The sequence below is a fragment of the Danio aesculapii genome, chromosome 24 (assembly GCF_903798145.1).
Source record: "Danio aesculapii chromosome 24, fDanAes4.1, whole genome shotgun sequence".
NCBI lineage: Eukaryota > Metazoa > Chordata > Actinopteri > Cypriniformes > Danionidae > Danio > Danio aesculapii.
The window spans coordinates 9,206,308-9,232,345 of NC_079458.1; the positions used below are offsets into that span (position 1 = coordinate 9,206,308).

General features: G+C 32.4%; 2 protein-coding genes across 2 annotated transcripts; one reads left to right on the plus strand and one right to left on the minus strand.

The window, feature by feature from the left end:
* Positions 1 to 175: 175 nt before the first annotated feature.
* rbis (ribosomal biogenesis factor) lies at positions 176 to 5,117 on the minus strand. The gene is made up of 3 exons (XM_056450396.1): positions 4,735 to 5,117; positions 3,163 to 3,279; positions 176 to 581 (listed from the first exon to the last, which is right to left on the minus strand). Exons 1-3 carry the CDS (start codon positions 4,843 to 4,845, stop codon positions 513 to 515), a joined length of 297 nt encoding a protein of 98 aa, XP_056306371.1. The 5' UTR covers positions 4,846 to 5,117; the 3' UTR covers positions 176 to 512.
* A 3,366-nt stretch (positions 5,118 to 8,483) lies between these two features.
* On the plus strand, positions 8,484 to 18,637 carry ca2 (carbonic anhydrase II). Its single transcript, XM_056450978.1, has 7 exons — positions 8,484 to 8,792; positions 11,577 to 11,774; positions 14,569 to 14,687; positions 14,780 to 14,872; positions 15,853 to 15,915; positions 16,011 to 16,166; positions 17,981 to 18,637. The coding sequence occupies exons 1-7, from the start codon at positions 8,759 to 8,761 to the stop codon at positions 18,098 to 18,100; spliced, it is 783 nt and encodes a 260-aa protein (XP_056306953.1). The 5' UTR covers positions 8,484 to 8,758; the 3' UTR covers positions 18,101 to 18,637.
* Positions 18,638 to 26,038: the final 7,401 nt, after the last annotated feature.

Here is a 26,038-nt window from a genome sequence, read left to right on the forward strand (position 1 = left end):
AAAAGAGCTCTTTAAGTGCTGAGAAGTACAAAAAGTTCTTCTTCAGCTTCATCTCTAAATAAATAAATAAATAGAGTGGGCCATCACTCTTCACTGGGTCACAAGTTCAAGCATTGATCTGAAGAGAAACAGAAAAGCAGCTCCAGCTGACTCAAGACAACACAAGAAACACTCATTTAAAAAAAACTCTGCCTTTAATGACTCTCTTCGGTATGCCTCAGCAAACACAACATTCAAATGCAGAATCCTAGTGCTCTGGGAAAACTGGCTAATGTCTTTTTGGACATTAAGCTTCGCTGTGCGATTAGCATACACTATTGTAGAGTACATTTACAAAACCAGTCCTTCAAAAGCAAAAGAAATAATGCCTGTTCTGGGGAAAGGATTGTAGGATGTTGTTATAAATTATACTGATGAATATGGATAGATATGATTTGTGTTTGTGTGTGTGGGGGGGGGGGGGTGTAAGAGGGTGTGGGTATGAAGTTTTTGAGCTCATCATTTTCTGTTTTCTATAGTTGAGAGAAAAGCTGTGCAGCACTGTCCACATTCACCGGTTCCTTCGGAGCGTCTCTAACCACCTGAAATATACAGTTTGCATGAGACTTGACAATGCACTCGTGAAGACGAAATGGCATCAAACTAATAATGTTAAGCACTGAATGGCTGACATAATAAATGTTTAATATAGCTTTCAATTATGTTTTATATATTACAATGTGTACCCTACTATAATCTATTTTTAGAAGGCAGTCACTAAAATATCATTCAGTGTAATGATGGTCTATAGGGTTGGGCCGATAGACGATGCTATAGTCCAGAGCTATTCAATTAGTTTATCATGGGGGGCCAGTTCATGAAGAGCATCCCAAACGAAGGGCCGAAGAGATATGACTTGCAATATGAGTGAGGACACAACAGCATGTAAGAGCCTATATGCAGTACTTTTGCTCCTTAAGACACCCACGTTGTATTTTTCTACATTAAAATGTTAATATATTGTATTTTGAAACTACATAAGATCAGTGCACTGTACAAAGTGGCTTTTTTTTTTACAAACATTCAAATGTTGTATTTCAAAGCACAACAAAAGCAGTGCATTGCTTAAATAGGCTTCTTCTACATTCAGACACATTTATATGTTATGTTTTGAATTGCATAACAATTATGGATGAAATAAATATAGATTTTGATTGTACGATTATATAGTCCGAAGAATAATCATGGTTACACGGTTATCACTTCTAATGTAAATTTAAGCTTTATATTAGGTAAGTATTTAAATGAACTGTTGTTATCATCTGCGTTCATACATGCATAATCATTTGAATAATTCATCTAACATATCTTTTGTTTACATTGCACTGAAAGGCACGCACAACTCTCACAGCCACAGCGCGAGATGTTTTATACTGCGTGCACCCAGAAAGCCTTGAGCGCGCGCACATATTGGCATATATTCTTACATTATAAATAACAAACTTGCGTGCGGAAAAGACGTGATATTGGAATGGCCCGCCGCTATAGTTAATCCAGCGTGCATGCGTATTAGCCTCGGTGTACAAGCTCGGAACTGGCTAATCTGGCCGATCTCATGAACCGATCACAAGTGTTTGTTTATAAGCAGAGGAAGACGCATGTGTGCACTCATATATTATACATCAGCGGCTACAACATGTGAGAAGGTCAATTATGTGTGGGGTTGTTGGGGAAAATGTGCTGACAAGGAATCAGTATACTCGTATCAGCTGAAAAAATCTTGATCAGAGCATCCCAAGTTAAAATGCACAAAAATCTTGTAAAGGTTGGTTTTATAGTTGCACATTCATTCAGTGACAACTTATGACATGCTACCTATATTGTTTACCATGGTACTTTGAATATTCAGTCTGAAATCACATGCAAGTATGACTTCAAAACAATATTAGCACTATTTATTTGACTGTGAACAATCCTGTACTTTGATAGTCATTAGCTGCTAATATGATTTCACTATTTAGAATTTGCAAAATACTTTTCTGAATTTATATTTTTAAGGATAAAGTCTAAACGTGCGAATATAAAAATCAACTTTACTTCAATGTAAAAGTATAAGTAATTTTTTCATGAACGCTTTTTAAAGTCAATATTATTAGCCCCTTTAAGCTTTTTTTTTGATAGTCTACAGAACAAACCACCATTATACAATAACTTGCCTAATTACCCTAACCTGCCTAGTTAACCTAATTAACCTAGTTAAGCCTTTAAATGTCACTTTAAGCTGTGTAGAAGTGTCTTGAAAAATATCTAGTCAAATATTATTTACTGTCATCATGACAAAGATAAAATGAATCAGTTACTAGAGATGAGTTATTAAAACTATTATGTTTAGAAATGTGTTGAAAAAAATCTCTCCGTTAAACAGAAATTGGGGAAAAAAATAAACAGGGGGGGGGGGGGGGGGGGGCTAATAATTCTGACTTCAACTGTATATAGTTAAAGTCAGAACTATTAGCCCCTCTTTGAATATTTTTTTTTCTTTTTTTAATATTTCCCATATAAAATATCAAAATATTTTAAATATAAACCATTTTATATATTATTATATATAAAATATATATATTATTTATACATTATTTTTATTATAATATAACCCTTTTAAGCTATATATTTTTTCAAGAGTCTACAGAACAAACTTTATACAATACACTTTACATTATACAATAACTTGCCCTAACCTGCCTAGTTAACCTAATTAACCTAGTTAAGCCTAAATGTCACTAAGCTGTATAGAAATGTCTTGAAAAATATATAGTCAAATATTATTTACTGTCATCATGACAAAGATAAAATATATACACTTTTTTTTTAACTCGAGAACCATTGGACTCACAAAATCCAGGAGGTTCTCATGAATGTCACTGCATTAGACAGCAAAATATAAAAAGTGACATTTAGAATACAACACAAATAAGACACAATGTAAAGTTTAAGATGTTATTATTTGCATTGTTCCATATTGTACTTTACTTTTTGTCAATGTCACTTATTGACTGATGTTGTATTTTATGTTTTAAGTACTGTTATGCATGTTCCTGTAGTTAGCAATAGATAAACTTAATGTAAAGTAACAGCATCTACACAAATAAACCAAAACAAAACACCAACAGGAAAAAGTCTCACCTTCTGTGCTTTTTTGGCTTCACTCTTTGTGGATTTTGACAAACTTTTGACGTCTTGCTGTAATGGTGTGAACATCTGATTCAAGCTCTCCACCTTTTCATTTCTCAGAGTGTTTATCTGAAGGAGAAACATCAACATTAATCCAACAATTCTCTAAACTGTCTTCAGCACAAATGTTGCATTATTAATGTAAATAAACAATTGTGTCAGTTGTTTCTGTGTTAAAATACTGAATATTGTATATCAAATGATTGGATGAAATATCAGTTTCATGGTGTTGTGATTACTACTCTAAAATAATTTCTTTTTAAATGTCTTGGTAGAACACAACAACATTTTTATCCCAACTGAACATAATATATTTTATTTTAGGAAACATTTATAATATTTTGGAATAGTAAACATGTCAGGCTAAATAAATCAAATAAATAAATGTGCAATGTCTGCTATCTTCATTAGTTTCAAAAACACAAATTTCTTTACAAAATTTAAAAAACAAAGAAAACCCTTACATACACCTTAGGGATGGTATAACAGAAAATTTTTGTGGTTTTAAAACCTTGACTTTTCCAAACCGCTGTAAACCTTGAAACCGTTTAACGTCCCATGACTAATTCCATCTTGCGTATATGGCACATTTGTACATTGAACTGTAATGTGACCAAACATGAAAGACTGCTGTTAATTTTAGGTTTGCTGGAAGCTAAAGATGTAATTGCGTGTTCTTGTAAAAATTAAGACAGTCCTGATATAAATCAGTGGATAAGGGGGATGACCTCTTGTCTTACCTTAGAAAAGATAACCTATTTTTTGAAAAACAAAACTCATTTATTTTGGTCTTTTAGGAAAGCATTCTATGACTTTTTGGAGAATCTAAAGGGTGGCTTTTTTCTTGAACTGATGGACATTGAACGTATATAGATTAGACAAATACAACATTGCTGTATTTTTAATATTATTATTATTGTTTCCTTTTTTCTTTTAAAGGTGTATTAAGTTATTTTGAGTCTATATTATCATTGTATATTTGTTTTTGTATTTATTTATTTCGCTAAAATGAAAAATTTAACCTGTCAATTTTTATGACAATGTTGTAACGTTTAAGTTGGTTTTATATTCAACCATTCTTACTTTCTGCTTAATAGTATAATTTCAGAAAAGTATTCAAGAAATAGTGAAATCATATTAGCAGCCAAAGACTATTAATGTACAGCATTGTTCAGTCAATTAAATAGTGCTAATGTTGTTTTAAAGACATATTTACATGTGATTTCAGACCAAATATTCAAAGTACCATGGTAAACAATATAGAGAGCTGTCACTGAACGAATGTGTGAATATAAAGCCAACTTTACCTCAATAGAGTAACGTTATAAAAACATGTAAAATCATATTAGCAGCTACAACTTTGTACACAGTCAAATAAATAGTGCTAATGTTGTTCCCAAGTCGTGCTTACATGTGATTTCAGACCGAATATTCAAAGTATTATGGTAAACAATATAGGGAGCATGTCATAAGCGAACTACTGTGCGAATATAAAACCAACTTTACCTCAATTAACAAACTTACATGTTTCAGTGAGCTCTTCACAGGCTTCGCTTTGGTCTTGGGTTTTGATTGTTTGTTCGCGACCTGAAACACATTCGGCTGTTTTTTGCCTTTCTGTTTATTTTTGCCCATGTTTACCCTGAAAACAGCTCAGTGACGCCGCAATCTGGACGAACTAAATCCTGGCTAGCGGACAGCTCCAAACATTGACAGCTAAATGTAATCAGAACACGCTACCGTCAAGATAGATTACAAAGTAAACGAATACAACTGCACTATAAACTACAGAAATTATTTTAGCTATAACAAAGAGCATAGAACCACTTTCCTTGACTACAAACAGCTCTTGTACACATCACATGCACGTGTTTGCTGCGTCTGCTGGTCTTTTCCGTCATTGTACGTGTTCATCAGCGCCATCTACTGATGTGGAGAAATGGTGACACCTGAAGAATGATTACTATTATGAATAACGAGAAAATATACAATCACAGAACATTAAATAATTTGTCTTCATCTTTTATTCATTTTCGTCTTTATAACGATTATAAAATCCGCTGCATAAAAAAACATGTGCTGGATAAATTGGTGGTTCATTCCGCTGTGGCAACCCCTGATTAATAAAGGGACTAAGCCAAAAAGAAAATGAATGAATGAATGAATGAAAGAACATAGCCTACAGAATGGGTATTTACATTTTCACACATTAAATAAATTATAAAGATTATAGAATTTACAAATTTCAGTTGTTTTTAAAGCCTTTTTTGTAATAGAGTTAGAGATAGTGGGGCAACACGGTGGCTCAGTGGTTAGCAGCAAGTAATTTCTGTGTCCTTATTTGACAGAACTGCTGCGTGATGATACACCAGCACTGCCAATAAGAGCGGGTTTGATGTTTAATGTATAGCTGTGTGCAATGGGAATTTTTGAGCCATTGAGATTTCATACAATTAGGCGAACCTTATGGTTTGTGCATTAAAATAATGTTGCTGCAACACTTTAGAAACATTGGAAATACGAGCTTCAGCTTACATTTTTTTAATACTAATACTAATACTTTAATACTATATTAAAATTATATATATTAAATATATATTAAAATGATTTCTATGGGGAAGAATGACAACAACAGTTATTGTTCATTTTCACACTAAGGATATTTACAGGATTTGTTGGTAAGTAATGTGTATTTATATAGCACATTTATTGTGTATGGCCTCACAATCATGAGGGGGGTCTCCCCACTCCACCACCAGTGTGCAGCATTCAGGACAACATCGTCAGTGCGCTTAACACATACCAATAGATGGAGTGAAGAGACAGCGATACAGCCAATTCGGTGGATGGGAATGATTGGGAGGCCATGATGGGTAGGGCCTATGGGGGCAATTAAGAAAGGACGGTTACACCCCTGCTTTTTACAAAAAGGGCCATGGGAGTTTTAATGACCACAGAGAGTCAGGATCTCGGTTTAACATCTCATCCGAAAGACGGCACTCACTGACAGTATAAAGTGCCCAACATAGTATACAATATAGTGTTTTTGTGATATTTTTTCATGCATTCGAATATGAAAAACGCTCTTGCATAAGACTGCAAAAATGTATGTATAAGCTTACACCACTACTACATAACATGTGTGCACGCTTTATATGTTAATATTTCAGTATTGTACAAAGGGGAAAAAATAAGAGAATAATCCTACTTAAAAATCATCAACTTCTCTGGATTTACTTGATGTATTTACGTGCTCGAGTAAAATGTTCGTATATCATATTTGTTTTATTCTATAAAGATCTGTTATATTTTATTATAGAGTTAACTTGTTAACAAAGGTTCGGCAGCAGGACTACGCCTTTGACTCCTTAACTAATCATCTACTCACTAAAACTTACTTAAGGCAGACCAGCCCTCTAGCACTGTTCTTCTCGTTCTCTCGAATCCTCTCAAAAATAAGGTTATGCGAGCTGTCAGTACAAATTTGTACCTAAAAGGTCCATATTAATAACCTAAGGGTACATAATTAGTACCTTAAAAGTATAAAAGTGTTCCTCTTAAAATTATTAGGTACTAATACATACTTTTGAGGTACCAATATGTACCCTTGAAGTACAAACATGTACCTTCTGAAAAGGTACCACTCCAGTGACAGCTCGCGTACCTTTATTTCTGAGAGTGTAATTCCTTGTTTCACATTAACAATCCTTATAACCCTCCCTTCCCTCAGATTGAATCGGGGGGTCCAATCACTCTATCAAAATACTACAAAACCCCCACTCTGAGTCTCTGGGCATCATCGTAGGACACTCGACAAACCTACCTATCTGTTCAATGTTTATACTCTTACTTCCGTTCCCCTTTATTCCACTGTTCCCTTATCATCCCGTTCATCCCAACATCCATACAATAAAGTCTAGCGAAAAGCCTGGCGTTGTCCATGTTGGTTAAATGTCATTTAAAGCATTTCTTTCCTCCAGAAAGTGGTCAAAAAAAAAGAAAATCAGGTTTATTCCATCGAATATTGAATTTCTACATTTTAAAGTTAAAACATTGGTATTATTTTGTTAATAAATGATTTATATATAGGCCTACATGTCTTAAAACATGGCACCTTCATTTTTATTTTGACCAGGTGGCATTGGTCAAAATAAAAATAAAGTTTTTTTTTTATTATTTTAATTGATTGTAAAGTAACTCTGTAGACTATATTAATTTATTTATGTATTTTGTTATTGTTCCAAAAATTTTACACCACAAAACAGGGAACAATCAACATGGCAAGGTATGTTTACCATCAAAATAAATAAAATAAATTAAAATTGTTCTCTTAAAATATATATATATATATATATATATATATATATATATATATATATATATATATATATATATATATATAATAAATAAATAAAAATAGATAACTGTGTAGACTATACATAGACTTTTTGTTGAGAGTACTTTCGACTCTTATCCACCAGGTGGCAGCTATTCACTTTGTATTGTACTGTAAAATCAGATTCAATAACACTGCATAAACGCTGCTGTATGGATCCAAAATATGAGTATTGTTAATAACTAGATTGTAATATGCACATAAACAATTTCATACACACACTCACACACTACATAAAATATATATCCACCAAAGTAACAATGGTTTCACAATTTAGAGATTACAAGCTATTTTGCGTATTAGGAAAATATAAAACTACTTTATCCAACATTGATATTAAATAGGCTATATAAACTAAGCAGAAACTAAAATAATTGTATATTTTACACTCTATATTTAATCTATTACACAATTAGCTTTTGACAAATAGTGCATCTGTAAAAGTTTGTGTTACATTGGTGAATGATTATTATTATTAGCATACATTATTATTATTATTTTATATGAATATGAGTGATCTTAAGATTATAACACTAATAAAAAAAAATACAAAACAATATATTATATTATAGTAAGTTACACTACATTACAATACTGGCTATTAATAGTGCTTCTGTTACAAACGCGTACGAAAATAGCCTCAATAAAATAAGTTAATAATACGCTACCCCTGTCTCCAACCACAACGTGTTTCGCTGTAAATCGTCAAATATTAGCCAAAGCAGCGCAGTGTTGCGTAAACTGCCACTGAGTCCGCGCGCGGCTCGTTCACAGTGATGATGAATCATTACCGCACTCATTGTCATTACTATGTCACACCGTCATCGACGTCACCAGGACCAGGCGCGCCACAAGTCTCCGATTGGGCAATCGCAGAATGTATAGAACGTGTGTCGAATGTCGGCGTATCTGTAGATCAAAGCAGCAGCGCGCAGATTCCTAATGATGGAACCGCGCATTCCATGAGAGCGAGCGAGCGCGCGCGTGAGGGACAGAGAGCGCGCATTATTGATCGCACGCGCGGCTCCTCCTGCTGATCACCCTTAATGTACGGTCATGTGGACAAACAGCCGCTATATAAACCACAGCTCATCTGTGTGAGGACACTGACAGTGTTTCAGGACACTTGAGGACTGCAGCACAGCTGGCGGAATGGCTGGACACTGGGGATACGATACGCATAACGGTACGACTATCATACTTATTATGCATATAGGTAATTCTGTGGTGTGTGTTTATGTATGTATAATGAATGACATATTCTCTGCTTTCCACAGTAACTGCATTTGTCCTCTTAAGCAACTAAGACATGTTCACCTTGTCTTCTGCACAGTCAGCAATAGTGTGACAAGTACAGAATGTACATTTTTGAGCAATAATGTGTGAGAAAATAAATATGTTGATGCGTAGAAGAGTTTGTGTTGAAAGTAGAGCTGTATTTCCCCCCTTATTCACCTAAATGCGGAGTTTATAGTGCAGTATACACTGCGCAATTCAAATGCATTTGGCTATAGGCTGCCGATTTTTTCCCTAAATTTTGTCTGAAATTTACTGCATAATTAATTGCACATTAAAAGATTCATTCATTCATTCTTGGTAACACTTCACAATAAGTTTGTATTCGTTAATGTCTTTACTAACATAAACAAACAATGAACAATGCATTTAGTACAGCGTTGTTCATGTTAGTTAATAAAAATACACCTGTTCATTGTTAGTTCATGTTAATTCACGGTGCACTAACTAATGTTACCAAGCATAAACTTGGATGTTAATAATGCATTAGTAAATGTTGATATATGATAAATAAATTCTGCACAAGTATTTAGTAAATGCATTAACAAATGAACTTTATTGTAAAGTGTGACTCATTCAATCATTCTTTCATTCGCCCTAACGCAAGGATGCAAGAATATCCTATTTCAGAACTATTGTTAATAAAATCGTTCTTTATTATTATTATTATTATTATTATTATTATTATTATTATTATTATTCATAATGTTATATTACTGAAATGTATTTTATGATTACTTGTTTTACTATTGTTAATTCTATTATATAATTTAAACATAATTTTAAAAATGTTTGAATAAACCAAAGTATTGGAAAGTTATTATTTTAGTATTGTATGCCTTGGAATCATAATTTATATTTATTTAAAGGGCAAAGATGGAAGAATATACTAATCCAGAACTATTATTAATAAAACCTTTTCTTTATTATTATTATTATTATTATTATTATTATTATTATTATTATTATTACAGTATATTATTGAAATGTATTTTTGCATTTTACAATTACTTGGTTTATTATGTTTATTGTTATTCTATAATTTAAACATAATAAATTATTAAAACCATTAATTATAGTTAAATGTCTATTATTCATATTATTTAATGTTTTTATTTGATCCCTTAACTATTAAAACTTTACAGTTATTAAAAAAGTTAGCTTCAAACCAAAATATTGCAATATTATTTTTTAATGTAATTTAATGACTTGTAATCATAATTTATACATTAATTAAAAGGCAAGGATGCAATAATATTCTATTCCAGAACTATTATTATTAAAACCTTTTCTTTATTATTATTATTATTATTATTATTATTATTATTTCTAATAATGTTATATTATTAAAGTATATTTTTGCATTTTTTGATTGTTTTATTGTTATTTTCATTCTATAATTTACCAGAATTAATTATTAAAACCATTAATTATAGTTAAATGTCTATTAATCATATTAATATTATTTAATGTTTTTAATTGATCCCTTAATTATTAAAACATTTGCATTAACCAAAGTAAATTTAAAAAAATGAGGGAAAATTGATTATTTATTTTAGAATTTTATGACTTGCATTAATAGTTAAAAAATTACTTAAAAGGCAAGGATGCAATAATATTCTATTCCAGAACAACTATTATTAAAAAATATTGATATTATTATTATTATTATCATCATCATCATCATCATCATCATCATCATCATCATCATCATCATGTTATATTATTGAAATGTATTTTTCATTTTATCATTACTTGTTTTATTATTGCTAATTTTATTCTGTAATTTAAACATAGTTAATTATTAAAACTATTGATTATAGTTAAATGTCTTTTATTTATATTAATATTGACTGTTTTTATTTGATCCCTTAATTATTAAAACTTTACAGTTATTAAAAAGGTGAGCTTGAAACCAAAATATTGCAATATTATTATTATTATTATTTAATTGAAAGACTTGTAATAAAAATGTATACATTACTTAAAAGGCAGGATTCAGAACTATTATTATTAAAACCTTTTTTTATTATTATTATTATTACTAATCATAATGTTATATTATCGACATGTGTTTTGCATTTTATGATTACTTGTTTTATTATGGTTAAATTCATTCTCTAATTTAAACATAATGAATCATTAAAACCATTATTTTGTAGTTAAATGTTAAAGCCAAAATATTGAAATATTCTTATTAATTTTAGAATTTTATGACTTAAAATATGAATAATAATTTCTAAATTGCATAAAATGCAAGGATGAAAGAACTATTATTATTAGAACTTTTCTTTATTATTATTTTTTAATAATTACTAGCTTATATATATATATATATATATATATATATATATATATATATATATATATATATATATATATATATACACAACACAACTTTTTAAAAACGTTAATTAAACTTAAATATCTATTATAATATTATGATCATAATTATTACATTATTCATATTTGATCATAATTATTATTATCTAATTATTACAAAACTATTAAGACTAATAATGAAACCTTTTGACAATACATATAATCTGATTTTTAAAAGAAACTCTATAGGCAATATATCTCAAATATGTATAATCAGGTTCTTGAATAATTACAGTATCACATGCTGCACAGTAATTGCTGTGTTTAACCTCTATTTCACCTTCCCCTGCAGGACCAGACAAATGGTGGGAGAGTTACCCGATAGCGAACGGCCCTCGTCAGTCTCCAATAGACATTAAGACCTCAGGAACATCCTATGATGCAAAGCTGACTCCTCTGAAACTGAAGTATGACCCGTCCACATCTCTTGACATCGAGAACAACGGACACTCTTTCCAAGTGTCCTTCGCTGATGACAACAACAACTCAAGTGTGTGACGCTTCTTCATTTTTTTACACTTACAAACACTCACTCTGAACTTCCTCAATGTTAGTCATGAGCTTCCTTTCGAAGGTTCTTTGTGTTCAGCTAGATTAAATGTAGACGGATGAGTTATATAATCGTTATCCGCACTATCACTGTTGTTTTGTATTCTATTTTAATTACAATGCTATAAATTTAAATTCTCTTATTCTATTTATGAATTTATATTCTCTCAATTTCTAATCTATTTTTTATCACCATCACTTTCCATACTGACATTTATTAACCTTTATACCTAATATAATAATATCATTCATTCCTTTTTCCTTCAGCTTAGTCCTTTATTTATCAGGGGTTGCCACAGTGGAATGAACTGCCAACTATTCCAGCATTTGTTTTACACAGCAGATGCCCTTTCAGCTGCAACCCAGTACTGGGAAACACCCATACAGTCTCACATTCACACACATACATGCACTAAGGCCAATTTAGTTAATTCAATTCACCTATAGCGCATGTCTTTGGACTGGAAACCGGAGCACTCGGAGGAAACCCACACCAACACGAGGAGAACATGCACTGGTCCAGCCAGATCTCAAACCAATGATCTTCTTGCTGTGAGGCGACAGTGCTAACCACTGAGCCACCATGTCGCCCTATACTACATATATTATACAATATTATAATAAAGACTTAAGTTGCACAGGTACATTTGGTCAAAATGATTTATTTTATGCCAAAAATCATAATCATTAGAATAGCAAGTAAAGATCATGATCCAAGTAAAGATATTTTGCAAATTCCCTACCGTAAATATATATCAAAACTCAATTTTTGATTGTAAATATGCATCAATGCTAAGCACATCATTTGGACAACTGCAGTTTTTTCAGTATTTTGATATTTAAGCCTCAGATTCAAGATTTTCATACAGTCTTATCTCAAAGCCAAATATTGTCCAAACCTAACAAACCATACAGGACATAAAGGAAAGCTCATATATTCAGATTTCAGGTGCTGTATAAATTTTAATTGAATAAAAGTAACTGGTTTTGTCATCCAGGGTCATCCAGTATATGCACTCAGAAAGACTTTTGCAGCGTGTTTAAGCTACTTATTTAAAATGAGTTGAAATTACACAATTCTTAGGGTTTTTTATTTTGGCACAGCTTAATTAATTTACGTTCAATCCACCTCAATTCTTTAAAACGATTAAGCTAAATTAAGTGATTTGTGTTGGACAACATGAAGGAATTGTGTGAAACCCAGCATTTCACAGTGTATATATTTGGTATTTATCTATATATAAACATACTGTAATTAGGTTTTGTATAATATAAAATGTAAAACAAATGTAAAACTATTTAAACTACAGTTAATAGAACTAGCAACATGCAAGCTACTTAAAAGTATTTTTCATCAATTACATGCACATATACACTCAAAAAAAAAAAGATTTTTGCTGCTTATTCAAGCTACCTTTTAAAAATGAGCTGAAATAACACAATTCTTAAGGTTTTTGGGGTGACAACTTAATAGTTTATTATGAATTTAAGTAGATTGAACATAAAACAATTAAGTTAACCAAATAGATTTGTGTTTGACAACATGAAGGAATTGTGTGAAACCCAGCATTTCACAGTGTATATATATATATTTGGTATTTATCTATAAATAAACATACTGTAATTAGGTTTTGTTTTAATAAAATGTAAAACAAATGTAAAACAATTTACATTAGTGATAAAGTTACAGAACTAGCAACATGCAACCTACTTAAATGTATTTTTAATCAGTTATACGCACATATACACTCAGAAAATGACTTTTGCTGCTTGTCTAAACTTCTTATTTAAAATGAGTTGAAACAACACAATTCTTAAGGTTTTTTTGGGACAACTTCATTGATTTATGTTCAATCCACTTACATTTTAAAAACGATCTAAACGAGCTAAATTAAGCAATTTGTGTTAGGACAACATGAAGGAATTGTGTAGAACTCAGCATTTTTTACAGTGTGTGCTTTTTCTGGAAAGCCTTTCCAAAGTTGTGTTTTGCTTTAACTAGATAGTTAAACATTAATCCACGTCTTCACTAGAATGTTGCAGCTTTAAATAGCAGGTTTGCACACATTAAGTTTTATAGTTTACACCTATTTATACACTGTGAAAATGCAGGGTTCCACACAATACATTCATGGTGTCCCAATACAATTCGATTAATTTAACTTAATAAATTGAAGTGGATTGAACATAAAACAATTAAGTTGTCCCAAAAAATATCAAAAATTGTGTTATTTCAATCTCATTTTAAGAAGTTTGAACAAACATCAAAACTAATTTTCTAAATGTATATACACTGTAAAAATGGGTTCCGCACAGTTTCTTCATGTTGTCCCAACACAAATTGATTAAGTTAATGCAATTGTTCTAACAAATTTAAGTGCATTGAACAAAAACAATTAAGTTGTCCCCAAAAAACTCAAGAATTGTGTTGTTTCAGATCATTTTAAATAAGTAGTTTGAACAAACAGCAACTGAAATTTTTTGAGTGTAGTTTGCACTGAGTGTAGTCTTTGTTGCTGCATGTCTAAGCAGGTGTAATGCATATGTTAAATGTCAATGCAACTTTGCTTTACAGTGACACAGCGGTTTTGGCACCGAATTGTGGGAAATTACACGCAAATATTGCATTGAAGTGTTATTCACGTTGACCTTTGGCAAAAAGGGAAACCAGCATAACAGGTTTTGCCAAGTGTATGAAGCGGAGCATGACGGTTCTGATTTATTGTGTGTTTCAGCTCTGACTGGAGGCCCGGTCACAGGCACATTCAGACTCAAACAGTTTCACTTCCACTGGGGATCTGCAGACGACAAGGGCTCTGAACACACGGTCAATGGCAAATGTTACCCAGCCGAGGTCTGAATCGCTCCCAGTACTGACACAATGGAGATGCCCGAGATTTTCTTTTGATAATGAAATATTAATGCTTGTTTTACTTTAAACTTTAGCTCCATCTGGTCCACTGGAACAGTAAATATCCCAGTTTTAAGGACGCACTTGATAAGCCTGATGGTCTTGCTGTGGTCGGGGTTTTTCTGAAGGTTTGTGTGCAGGGTTATTTCATATTTGGGACTTATTTGTGGTCTAATTATGAAGTATAACTGCTGCATCACTTTTGCTTATATTTTTATGCTAAAATAAAATGCTAAATATGTTTAATAAAAAATGAAATAAATAATAAAAAATTTTAATAAATAAGAAAATAAAAACATTTGATAAAAAAAAGCTAAAACTGAACATTTTGATATTTAATATATTATATATTAATTTTTAAAAAGCCACAGTTTTACACACAAAACAAAGCCCGTATTGGACCTTCTGTGATTCTGTGAACATTTTTAAACATAGCAGTTTTAATTCAGTTAAAAGTTTTACTTTTAAATAGTTTCAAATTAGTTTAATACTTCTTAGTTAATTTAACAAATTAGATTACATAATTTAAAATAAAAAAAATTTGTGTGTTTGCCATAATGACTACATGATATTTAACTAGTTATTTTGCAAGATACTAGTCTTACTACCTACCTACTAAATACTACCTACTAAAGTCTTAATTAGCAAGTTAGTCAAATTGGGCATTCATTAGACAACAGTGGTTTGTTCTGTAGCCAATGGAAAAAAGTTAAGAGGAAAAGTTCTTGAGGGGGCTAAAAATATTTACATAAAAAATTATTGAAAAAAAAAAAAAAAAAAAAAAAAAATATATATATATATATATATATATATATATATATATATATATATATATATATATATATATATATATATATATATATATATATATATATATATATATATATATATATATATATGCCTTTTAATATATCTAAATTTTATCCTAGCCAAACTGAAAGAAATAAGACCTTTTCCAAAAGCAAAAATGATAAGAAAAACTAAACTGAAAACTGTATAGCCATGTTAAACATCATTAGATATGTCAAAAATATCAGAAAAAACAAACAAATTCACAGGAGAGAAATGTTGCACTGTAAATGATGTTTTCTTTTTTTTTTTTGTGCAGATTGGTCCAGACAATCCTAAACTCCAGAAAATTCTGGATGCTATGGATGCCATCAAGTCCAAGGTACAGTACATCTACAGATAATGTTGCCATTTTTACTGTAGTGGCCTGAAGTAGCTCAGATCAGCTTCATTTGTGTGTGTGTGCGTGTGTTTCAGGGAAAGCAAACCACCTTCCCAAACTTTGACCCAAGCGTTTTGCTGCCCAATTCTCTGGACTACTGGACATATCTGGGCTCTCTGACCACACCACCACTGCTGGAGAGCGTCACCTGGATCGTCTGTAAACAGACCATCAGCGTCAGCTCTGCACAGGTGTTCAACACACACATGCACACGCACACCATTCTTTTTTCTTGTTAAATTCCCCAATATATATACACATAGCTCAACATACGAGTAAACCCCTCACAAATCTCTCAGTTAAATTAATATTTTCTATAGGAAGCTATGCAATATTATATATGTGCAAATACATTAGATTAGTCAGTACTGAAGCCAAATCTGGAGCTTATCTAACAAAATAAATTATGATAACTATCCAAAAACTAGTACACCCAAATTTATATGTTAGAGAAAAATATTAAATACAAATTTTTTAAAAGATCAAAATGTAAGAGAAACAAAAACAAAGTATGCAATTTTGTTGAAATTTTGTAGTTTGTAATTTTTTCCCAATACTTCCAATATTTTATTTGTATTATCTTTCAATTTCTAAATATGTTCTGTGACTAAAATATTATTTTAATAAATATATCCATTGATTAAATCTGTTTTGTTCAAATGCAACAAACTATATGACCTATATTCACTGAGAAATGGATAAAAATATTCATTTTCAAAATGTGGTGTACTCATAAAGCCTCTGTAATGTTCATCCTACAAACATATTGTTTAGGATGAATGAAATATTTAAAGTTCAGCTATATCACATTCATTTGAATACATTTAAATAGAAAAAAAGGTACTCTAAATTGGAATACAATTTCATAGTATAATAGCAATACAAAGAGCAATACAAATATTTTCTCAAAAACATGAAAAACTAATTGTTCAGAAGTAAAACTTTAGCAAATGTTTCAAAACCAAACAAGTGATCTGATCTGAAAAACTGAAATCAATCTGAAAACTCAATGCTGTCGTTCAGATCTTCCCTCATGTGACACAACTGTAAACAAAACCAATCTAGTTGTGCTCAGTTGTATTTTTTCCTCTCCACTCAACATCTAGTGCTTTTGTGAAAACTAGCACGACCCGGTCAAATGTCTCCCAGGCTGGTAATGTGTACAAAACCCCTTTTTCCTGCTGCCTGTTGAATAATTGACTTCATTAATATAAAGTTAACTAAACCAACCAAAAACTGCAGAATGAACAAAAATAAGTGAGTTTCAGAGAGTTATAGTTTAACAATTCCTCAGTACTATGAAATCTTTCCTATATATCAAATAGTAAAGCAGAGCACTAACAACTCGGTTAAAGGCAGTTTCCCAGGACTGAGTTGCGACTGGAAGGTCATCCGCTGCGTAAAACATATGGCAGAATAGTTGGCGGTTCATTCAGCTGTGGCAACCCCTGATGAATAAAGGGACTAAGCCGAAGAAAAATTAATGAATGAATGAACCAACATTTAGATACTTCAAAGTGTGTGTAAATGTGACCTCAACTGCACGGTAAAAAAAAAGTACATAATTAAAAAAAGACATAACAATGTTTATTTTACGTTACTTTAACTTAATTTAGAAAGTTAATCAGGTTTCAACTTATTTTTTTAAGTTAAACAAACTTTAATTTGATCTTTAAAGTCGGCCTACATTGTAAAAAGTTTTCGGTTCCACATAATTCCTTCATGTAGTCTCAACACAAATCAATTAATTCACTTAATTGTTTTTACAAATTTAAGTGGATTGAACATAAAACAATTAAGTTGCCCCAAAATAAACTCAAGAATTGTGTTGATTTAGCTCATTTTAAATAAGTAGTTTGAACAAGCAGCAAAAACATGTTTTTCAATGTAATTTGTGTCAATTAAAATAACTTTTAAAGTTAAATTGGTTCAACTTAAAAATATTTTTAAATGTGTTAGCAGTAGGAAATGCTGAAAACTCACGTTTATTTTGTCTTCCACACAGATGAAAAAATTTCGCTCTCTGCTTTTCTCCGGTGATGGAGAAAAGGCCTGCTGTATGGTGAACAACTATCGTCCTCCTCAGCCGCTGAAGGGTCGTGTGGTGCGTGCATCTTTTAAATGAAGGGCCTCTCGGAGCTCGCCGTCCCCTCCCTGACTTCTGTAGTGGGATATGCAGACGCGGGGCCCTCAGAGCTCCTTCACCCTCCACACAGCGATGCTGGGCTCCTGCCAGATGTCCAGAGCACCAGATGTGCTGTCTGGAGAGTCAAGAGGCTCTGCAGGGAAATATGCACAAAAAATGGCATTTTCATACTTAATATTGAAGTCTTGTTTTCCAGAGTAATTTATCAAAGCTCTTTTATTTTAGAAATAATGTAAGTTGGGACTTTTAACCTCATATTCTCATATTTTTTCATCCTAATTCAGAGAAAGAAAAAAAGTAAGAAATGTGACATAAAAACATAGTAATAATAATAATAATAATAAGTAATAGTAATATTAAGATAGATAAGATAGCATTGTGGGCAGTGCATTTTCTTGGTCCCACCCCCTTTCTCTCTCCAACCTCTTAACTAACAGGTCAAGCTATTATCCTATCATAATATAAAAGAATATTAAAAATATAATTAAAATGTATTAAAAATACATTTTAAAAAGTTAGAATTGTTTAATAAACACCCGAATTGGTAACAAGTGAGAATTGCAACAAACCTGTATACCAAAATATGAGTAAATATCTTAAAATTGCAAGTTTTGACAGAAATTCAGAATTACGACTAACTCAGAATAGCAAGAGAAAAAAAGTCAGAAATCTGAACGTTCATTCTAGAAGTCATACATTTTATAAAGACTACTTTAATCCATTGTAATACCATTGACTAGCATCTTAGGTATAAAGATAAAACTCAGACACTGGGGTCAGAAATTTCATTTTTAACTCGTTGGAGTGGGAAAAATACTCTATTGGTTATTTTCAGTTGTACTATCTACATTCTGTTTTACTTTTTGAGGAAAAAACTGCTTAATTTTGATACATTTTCCCGAAATCTTTAACATTTGTAGATAGAGCAAGTAACACGCTGCATTAAATGTGACCCTGCACCACAAAAACCAACACCATCTCATGGCAATTGATTTAGTGGCTAATTCGTATGAATTTGTATGATCTTACTCATACAATTAAGTATGATTTGCTTATCCCCAATGACCATTGAGTTTAGGGGTGGGGTTTGGTTACACACCAAAAAAATTGTACATTTTCATAAGACTGAACTTGTACAAATTCGTACAAATTAGCCACTAAACTTACAAAACAGAACATAGTTATGTTTCCTCGTAAGATCAGGCTGCAAAAACATAAGCCTCAATTTTTTGAATGTTTAAATTTTGACAATCTGAAAGCTGAATAAATATTTTTTTTTATTATGGACACTTCACAAGCGTCATTTACGTATGTATTATGACTATTACTATTACGTATATGACTATGACTATTATTTTGGGCAGAAAAAATATGGAATGTGAGGTGGAAATCTGGAATATACATGTCAGGATCTGGAAAATGATACTAATTCATATAATCTTTCATAGAAATCTTTAAAGCTGTCTAAATTAAGTGCTTAGCAGTGCACAATACTAATATAAAATTAAGTTATGATATATTTATAGTGGGAAATTTACAAACCATCCCCATGGAATGTGATCTTTACTTAATGTTCTAATGATTTCTGATAGCAAAGTCACTTATTTGGACCCATGCATTGTATCTACTGCCAAAAATACACCCAGACTGGTTTTAATACTGGTATTACTGGTGTTATGAAGTGCATAAAGTGCTTAGTAATGCACAATACTAATCAAAAACAAAGTTATGATATATAGTGGGACATTTACAAAACATCTCCACAGAACGAGATCTTTACTTAAGATTCTAATAATTTCTGACAGCAAAATCACTTATTTGGTACCATACAACATATCCCTTGCCAAAAATATACCCAGAATGGTTTTATTACTAGTATTACTGGTGTTATTTACATATGCAACAGCATTCTGTCATCATATTATTTCTTTTATAAATCTTGAATACACTGAATGTCTATATTGGAAAACAAGGCATAAATACTGAGTAAGAAAATCCTTTTTTTCAGTGCTTTTTTTCAATCCTTTTTTTCAGTTTTTTATTATTATTATTAGTGCAAATGCTTGAATAATCTGGATTTAGACTGTCTGTGTGCCAATTATTTTACCAAGCTCTGATTTACACGTGATGCACTGACAAACAAAGCAGGAGAACTAATGCATACATAAGGAATTTAATATATAAATGGGGATATTTAAGTATATTTATATTGCTCTAGAGACCAAGCTTGCATGTCAGCTTAAATGGCAGGGGTACAGCCGGATACCCGAACAGATGCCATCTGTGCCGACCGCTGCTGTCCTTCCCTGCCGGGCTTTTAATCTCTGGCTGCCTCAGCAGTGCCAGAGCTTAATGAATCCCAATGCACATTACTATGAGGATGCAAGATACAGAAAATCCCCATCGCAAGCGGGAAACCACGCACAAAAATCTAAAACTTACCATAAAATCAGAGCAGCTTTGATTTTTGTGTTTGTGCCTCAGATCGTGCATTTATTTGTGTGTGTGTCTATACAAGATGTCATTTATATTATAGCAACTGCTATGCACAAGGTTTTAGCTTAAAAAGAAGTACTAGCAATAACTGCATGAAACCCTATATGAATTCTTAATGTGCCGTTCTGTAGTTTTGCTAAATGCTTAGTAGTTTGTATTGCAAAGTGATGCACAAGCAAAACAGAGAGTCTTAATAGAAAACAGTATGCCATTGTGGATGAATCTTGCAGGTTTTCGGCTGTTCTCAAGCACTGGCACCAGAGGGCCGTATCTTACGTTATGCATTTAGAGAACTGGTTCGAAAATATAATGTGTAATGTGTTACTGAATGTACTTTACTTGAACTCGAGGGCTACGCGAAGCAATATTGTTCAGCCATATACACTGTTCTGCTGTTTTCAAAGAGGATATTTTAAAGTAAAGATATTTTATGCTTAATCTGTGTATTGTGTGTTATTTTGGTGTATTATTTTATGTTAACATGACAGCGCTCAAAAAGCAAGCAGGATAATATTTACTTTAGTTTATTTGCTATAAATGCTCGTGTTGTTCTGTGTATGTACTGGTAAAATTAAAATTAAAGTAAAATTAAAGCTACAGTTCATATATCTGCTTGTTTTAAAGGACAAAGTTGTATTACAAATAATATATAAACAGGGCTCGAAATTTTATCTATGCGACCACAAAATATATTTGGGAGCATTTGTGCCAGTGCATAAAATTGATGTTATGCGACCAGTTTTCATAGCAAAATGTTCACCACATGCGCCAAATTAGAAGGCATTCACACGTTAAGCATATTTGCACCTTGAAACCCCAAACGCAACGCTCAGAAAGGGTTTAAAACAGTTGACATGACAACTTTCTGCAGTAAACAAAGCCCGCAATGCCCGCCCCGCCTTCAAGCTCTTCTTATTGACCCACTAGGGCGCTAGAACAGAACGCGAATGGATTGGTTAATATCAGCTGTCAATCACTCAGTTCCGATGAGGGAGCTACAGCCGCCTGAACAGCCACCTACAGTTACAAATAAAGGCATATCTGATTAGTGATCATGTAACAAATGTCAATCCAGCATTTACTCTTTTCGAAGAATGGATACAAGACTTCCTGTGTTTAAAGTCCACTATGAAAATGACTAAAGCATTCACCGTAAAGCCAGTGGGACAGAGTTTTCAGGATTACCGTGTTTGCCACTGAATCTACACATTAAGCACGAGATATTCTAACGTTAATTAATCCTTCATTTAATCGTCACGATGCTGTCAGTCGTGCAACTGACACAGTGTTCACCATCGCTAAAGAACATGCATTCACTGAAATGAAACTAATATTGCAGCTCATGAAAAGACCATTATTACTATTAAGATGACGTATGCAAATAATAATTTATTTGTCAATATCATCTGTGCAATATCAGACAGCACACGTGAGAGAAGCACAGTTATTATTGTTAATTCAGTTCATCTCATTCACGTCAAGCAGTGCGTGCAGGGCCGGTGAGCGCATGCAGATTTTGGTTTATTTGTTAGTTGTGATTAGAGTTAATATATATTAGAATCTGTTAATATAAAACGTCTAGTAACGGTGCTCATCATTTTTGGTGGGTGCGACAAAATTTTGGCTGATGCGCCTAAATTTTTGAACTTAGGAGCACAGGTGCTACCAAGAAAAAAGGTTAATTTCGAGCCCTGATAAATATTAATATATTTATAGATTTAAAAAAAAAAAAATTTCTTGTGTTGTGAAGACAAAAATCGAATTGTGTAAGGAAAGCATTGTCAATGCACTGAGAGATTGAATTGAACCGAATTGATGGCATGATAATCGTAACCGAACCATGGGACCAGTGTAGATTCACAGCCCTAATACATACTATATTTCCCTGTTTAATAAAATGTGTTTTCCTGTCTAATAGAACGATACATTTTATTTTCTGAACAAAAATACTAAAAGGGACCTATCATGCCTCTTTTTTCAAGATGTGTGTGTTTGTGATGTTTCAGCTCAAAATACCACACACAATTCTTTTAATAACTCTTTGAAACTGCCCCTGTTAGGCTTTGGTCCAAATTGTGCCATAATGATGACTGTCGCTTTAAATTTAAATGAGATTATGCTTCCAGTACTCTATTCAAAAGGGGGTGGAGCTATAAACATCTATGTGTCAGCATAGCAGCAGATTCTAATAGCGGAGATGGCTGCTTCTCACTCAGAGCTGTCTATGTGGAGACGGAGAGATCATCGCTAGTGGGTGGGGCTTGTCCTCTCTGATGACACATATAAAAGGAGAATGTCGATCAAAGTGTTTCTGCAGACTGTTTTTAGCAAGTGTGATTATAAAAGATTGAATTAATACATTTTTTACCATAAGAGGCTGGAAATATTCACACACTGTTGCCACACAACTGTGCTTAAACCCCTTATAAAATAGGTTTTTGCATAATAGATCCCCTTTAAGAAAATATAAATAAGGAAAATAACTCCAATTTCAGCTAGAAATCAGACCCACAGGTTTTGTTAATGTTTTTTTATTTTATTTTATTTACTAGTCATCATTCTCTGTGGATTTAAACTTTCCCTAATGCTATTAATACAGTATTAAAATCTGTGTGGTGTCGGGTTACTATTTAGCAGGTAATCTGAGTATCTGACATGAAATGAAATAGAATTACATACCAACCACTAGTGTATGTGTGGGAGTAAAACGACAAACTGTTTAAACATGGGCGAGGATTTCCAAAATGAACATTCCTGAGAGGAATTCAGGAGTCACTCCCAAATCTGAGATGACGTGACAGTCAGCCGCGTTAATTACCCATTTAAATATGTGGTGTCAGTTTTATTAGCAGTCACGCAAATGCCTCTGTACCAAGCACAAACTCCCATCAAATATCCCATTTATGAAAATGTACATTAGTTGATTTTATATAAACAAAGAAAGCTAAAGCTGTTTAAACTGAAAGTTAAGCATCTGATTTAATGCTTCAAGTCAAGTCAAGTCAAGTCAAGCAGTATTGTCATTCTGCTACATACAGGACATACAGAGGAACGAAAGGTTGTCTCGCAGGACAACGGTGCTAAATTAATCAATTAATCATAAATATAAACACACAACACTGGACATAAAAGCAATTTTAAAAAACATATGCTTAATATATACTATAAGATACTTAACTATACACTTAAAACAGGCTATACAAGTACTTTTACATGAGACTGAACAATGTTGTGTAGGATATGAGAGAGGTATTAAAGGTGAATATTGTGCAAAGGTATTTAGGGTTGAAGTAGGCAGTGTAACATGATTGTGGTACATTTTTTTATAAACACCGTGTTTCCACAATGTATCTACAGTTGGTTTGTCAAGCCCACTCACCAGCATGAGGCACAATTTGAAATGCACAATGCACAATTAACCTATTTTTAATTAAAAAAAATGCAAAATATGAATTAAATAATGTTTATATTAAATATATTTATCAAAAAACTAAATATTCTAACCTGTACTGATTAAAATAAAAATTGGTGATCATCCTAAATGTATTTTATTTAAAAAATATTAAAACATTATAGTGAGAAATGGGGTAAACTTAAATATAAAAATGTAAAGTTATAATTATTACTGTGTGTCATCAAATGATTCTTGTTCTACATATGCCTGACGAAATTCTGTTTTAATATATATATGTACTGTTAAACTGAATGACAGTTTAGTGCGTGTCTTCTGTAAATCACAGTAAAATTATTAGTCATTATAAAGTTTATTACAGATTTATAGTTTTGACGTTTGAAATGTTCTCCTATGCCCAAGGTAAATATAATCTTTGCAAAGACATTGACCTTTTGACCTGATAAGCTAATGATTAGCAGCTAGCCTGAGTTATCGCTAGGTTTATTGGTGATATCAGTGATTTATTTTGGGAACGATCCCACATGAAATGTATATAAGTATCTTGTAAGTGTATAAACTGTATAAAAGCTTTGTGAAATGAAGAACGACAACCAACTTTCGCCTGTAAACACTTTTATAGGGCCCAATGAAATCTTTTCTAGTCTTTCTTTTATTCGTATTTTTCCATTTACAATTGTTGACATTTGAGCAATCTAAAACCTGCAGTTTATTACATCTTACGGCAATTTTGCATTTGTACATCATGTCGTGCCAATGACAAAGTGTCACTGCATTATTAATTGATTAATTAAACATTAATTTACAATGGCACATGGCTAAGTGGTAAGCACTGTCGCCTCACAGCAAGAAGTTTGCTGATTTGAGTGGCATTTCTGTGTGGAGTTTGTATGTTATCCCTATGTTCATGTGGGTTTCCTCCTGGTACTCTGGTTTCCCCCACAAAGACATGCGAATTGGATGAACTCAATTACAACCATATTTAATTTTAAAACCAGTACTGGGAAACACCCATACACTCTCACATTCACTCATGCACCACAAGCAATTTGGTTCATCCAATTCACCTACAGCACATGTCTTTGGAGGAAACCCACGCCAACACGGGGAGAACATGCAAACTCCACACAGATATGCCAACTGACCCAGCCGGGACTCGAACCAGCGACCGTTTTGCTTTGAGACGACAGTGCTAACCACTGAGCCACCGTGCTGCCTAAAAAGTGAAGTAATTAGTTACCATAACTTTATTAATTTAACTAGCACTAATGGCTTTTAACAGTTAACATTACAGTATAAGCATATTTAACCTGCAGTATAAGTAAATGAGGCAGCATGGTGGTGCAGTGGGTAGAACAATAGTCTCACAGCAAGAAGGTCGAGCCCTGGCTGGGTCAGTTGGTATTTCTGTGTGGAGTTTACATGTTCTCCCATGTTCTCCCTGTCTTTTCGTAGGTTTCCTCCGGGTGCTCCTGTTTCCCGAAGACATGTGGTATAGATGAATTGAATAGGCTAAACTGACCGTAGTGTATGTGTGTGAATGAGTGTATGGATGTTTCCCAATGATGGGTTGCAGCTGGAAGGGCATCCGCTGCATAAAACATATGCTGGATAAGTTAGCGGTTCATTCCGCTGTGGCGACCCCAGATTTATAAAGGGAGTGAGCCCAAAAGAAAATGAATGAATAAATGAATGAATGAATAAGTAAATGATGGCAGAATTTTCATTTTTGGGGGAACTATCCCTTTAAGACGTATTTGTTTTAACTCATATTTTCATGATTCAATCAAAGTCAGAAGTTATTAGTTACTATAATATTATTAGTTGCTAATATTTTTTAACTAGTACTAATAGCTTTTAACAGTTAACGCTACTTAACACTACCTGACAAAAGTCTTGTCGCCTATCCAAGTTTTAGGAACAACAAATAATAACTTGACTTCTAGTTGATCATTTGGTATCAGAAGTGGCTTATATGAAAGACAAAGGCCTCTAGATTACGCTTATTT

Coding starts and splice junctions, on each gene's coding strand:
- rbis (XM_056450396.1), bottom strand. CDS start 4,845: ATGGGCAAAAATAAACAGAAAGGCAAAAAACAGCCGAATGTGTTTCAG. Junction 3,280..4,734: donor TGAAGAGCTCACTGAAACAT/GTAAGTTTGTTA, acceptor TTTCTCCTTCAG/ATAAACACTCTGAGAAATGA. Junction 582..3,162: donor AAGCCAAAAAAGCACAGAAG/GTGAGACTTTTT, acceptor TGTATATTTCAG/GTGGTTAGAGACGCTCCGAA.
- ca2 (XM_056450978.1), top strand. CDS start 8,759: ATGGCTGGACACTGGGGATACGATACGCATAACG. Junction 8,793..11,576: donor GGGATACGATACGCATAACG/GTACGACTATCA, acceptor CTTCCCCTGCAG/GACCAGACAAATGGTGGGAG. Junction 14,688..14,779: donor GCAAATGTTACCCAGCCGAG/GTCTGAATCGCT, acceptor TTTAAACTTTAG/CTCCATCTGGTCCACTGGAA.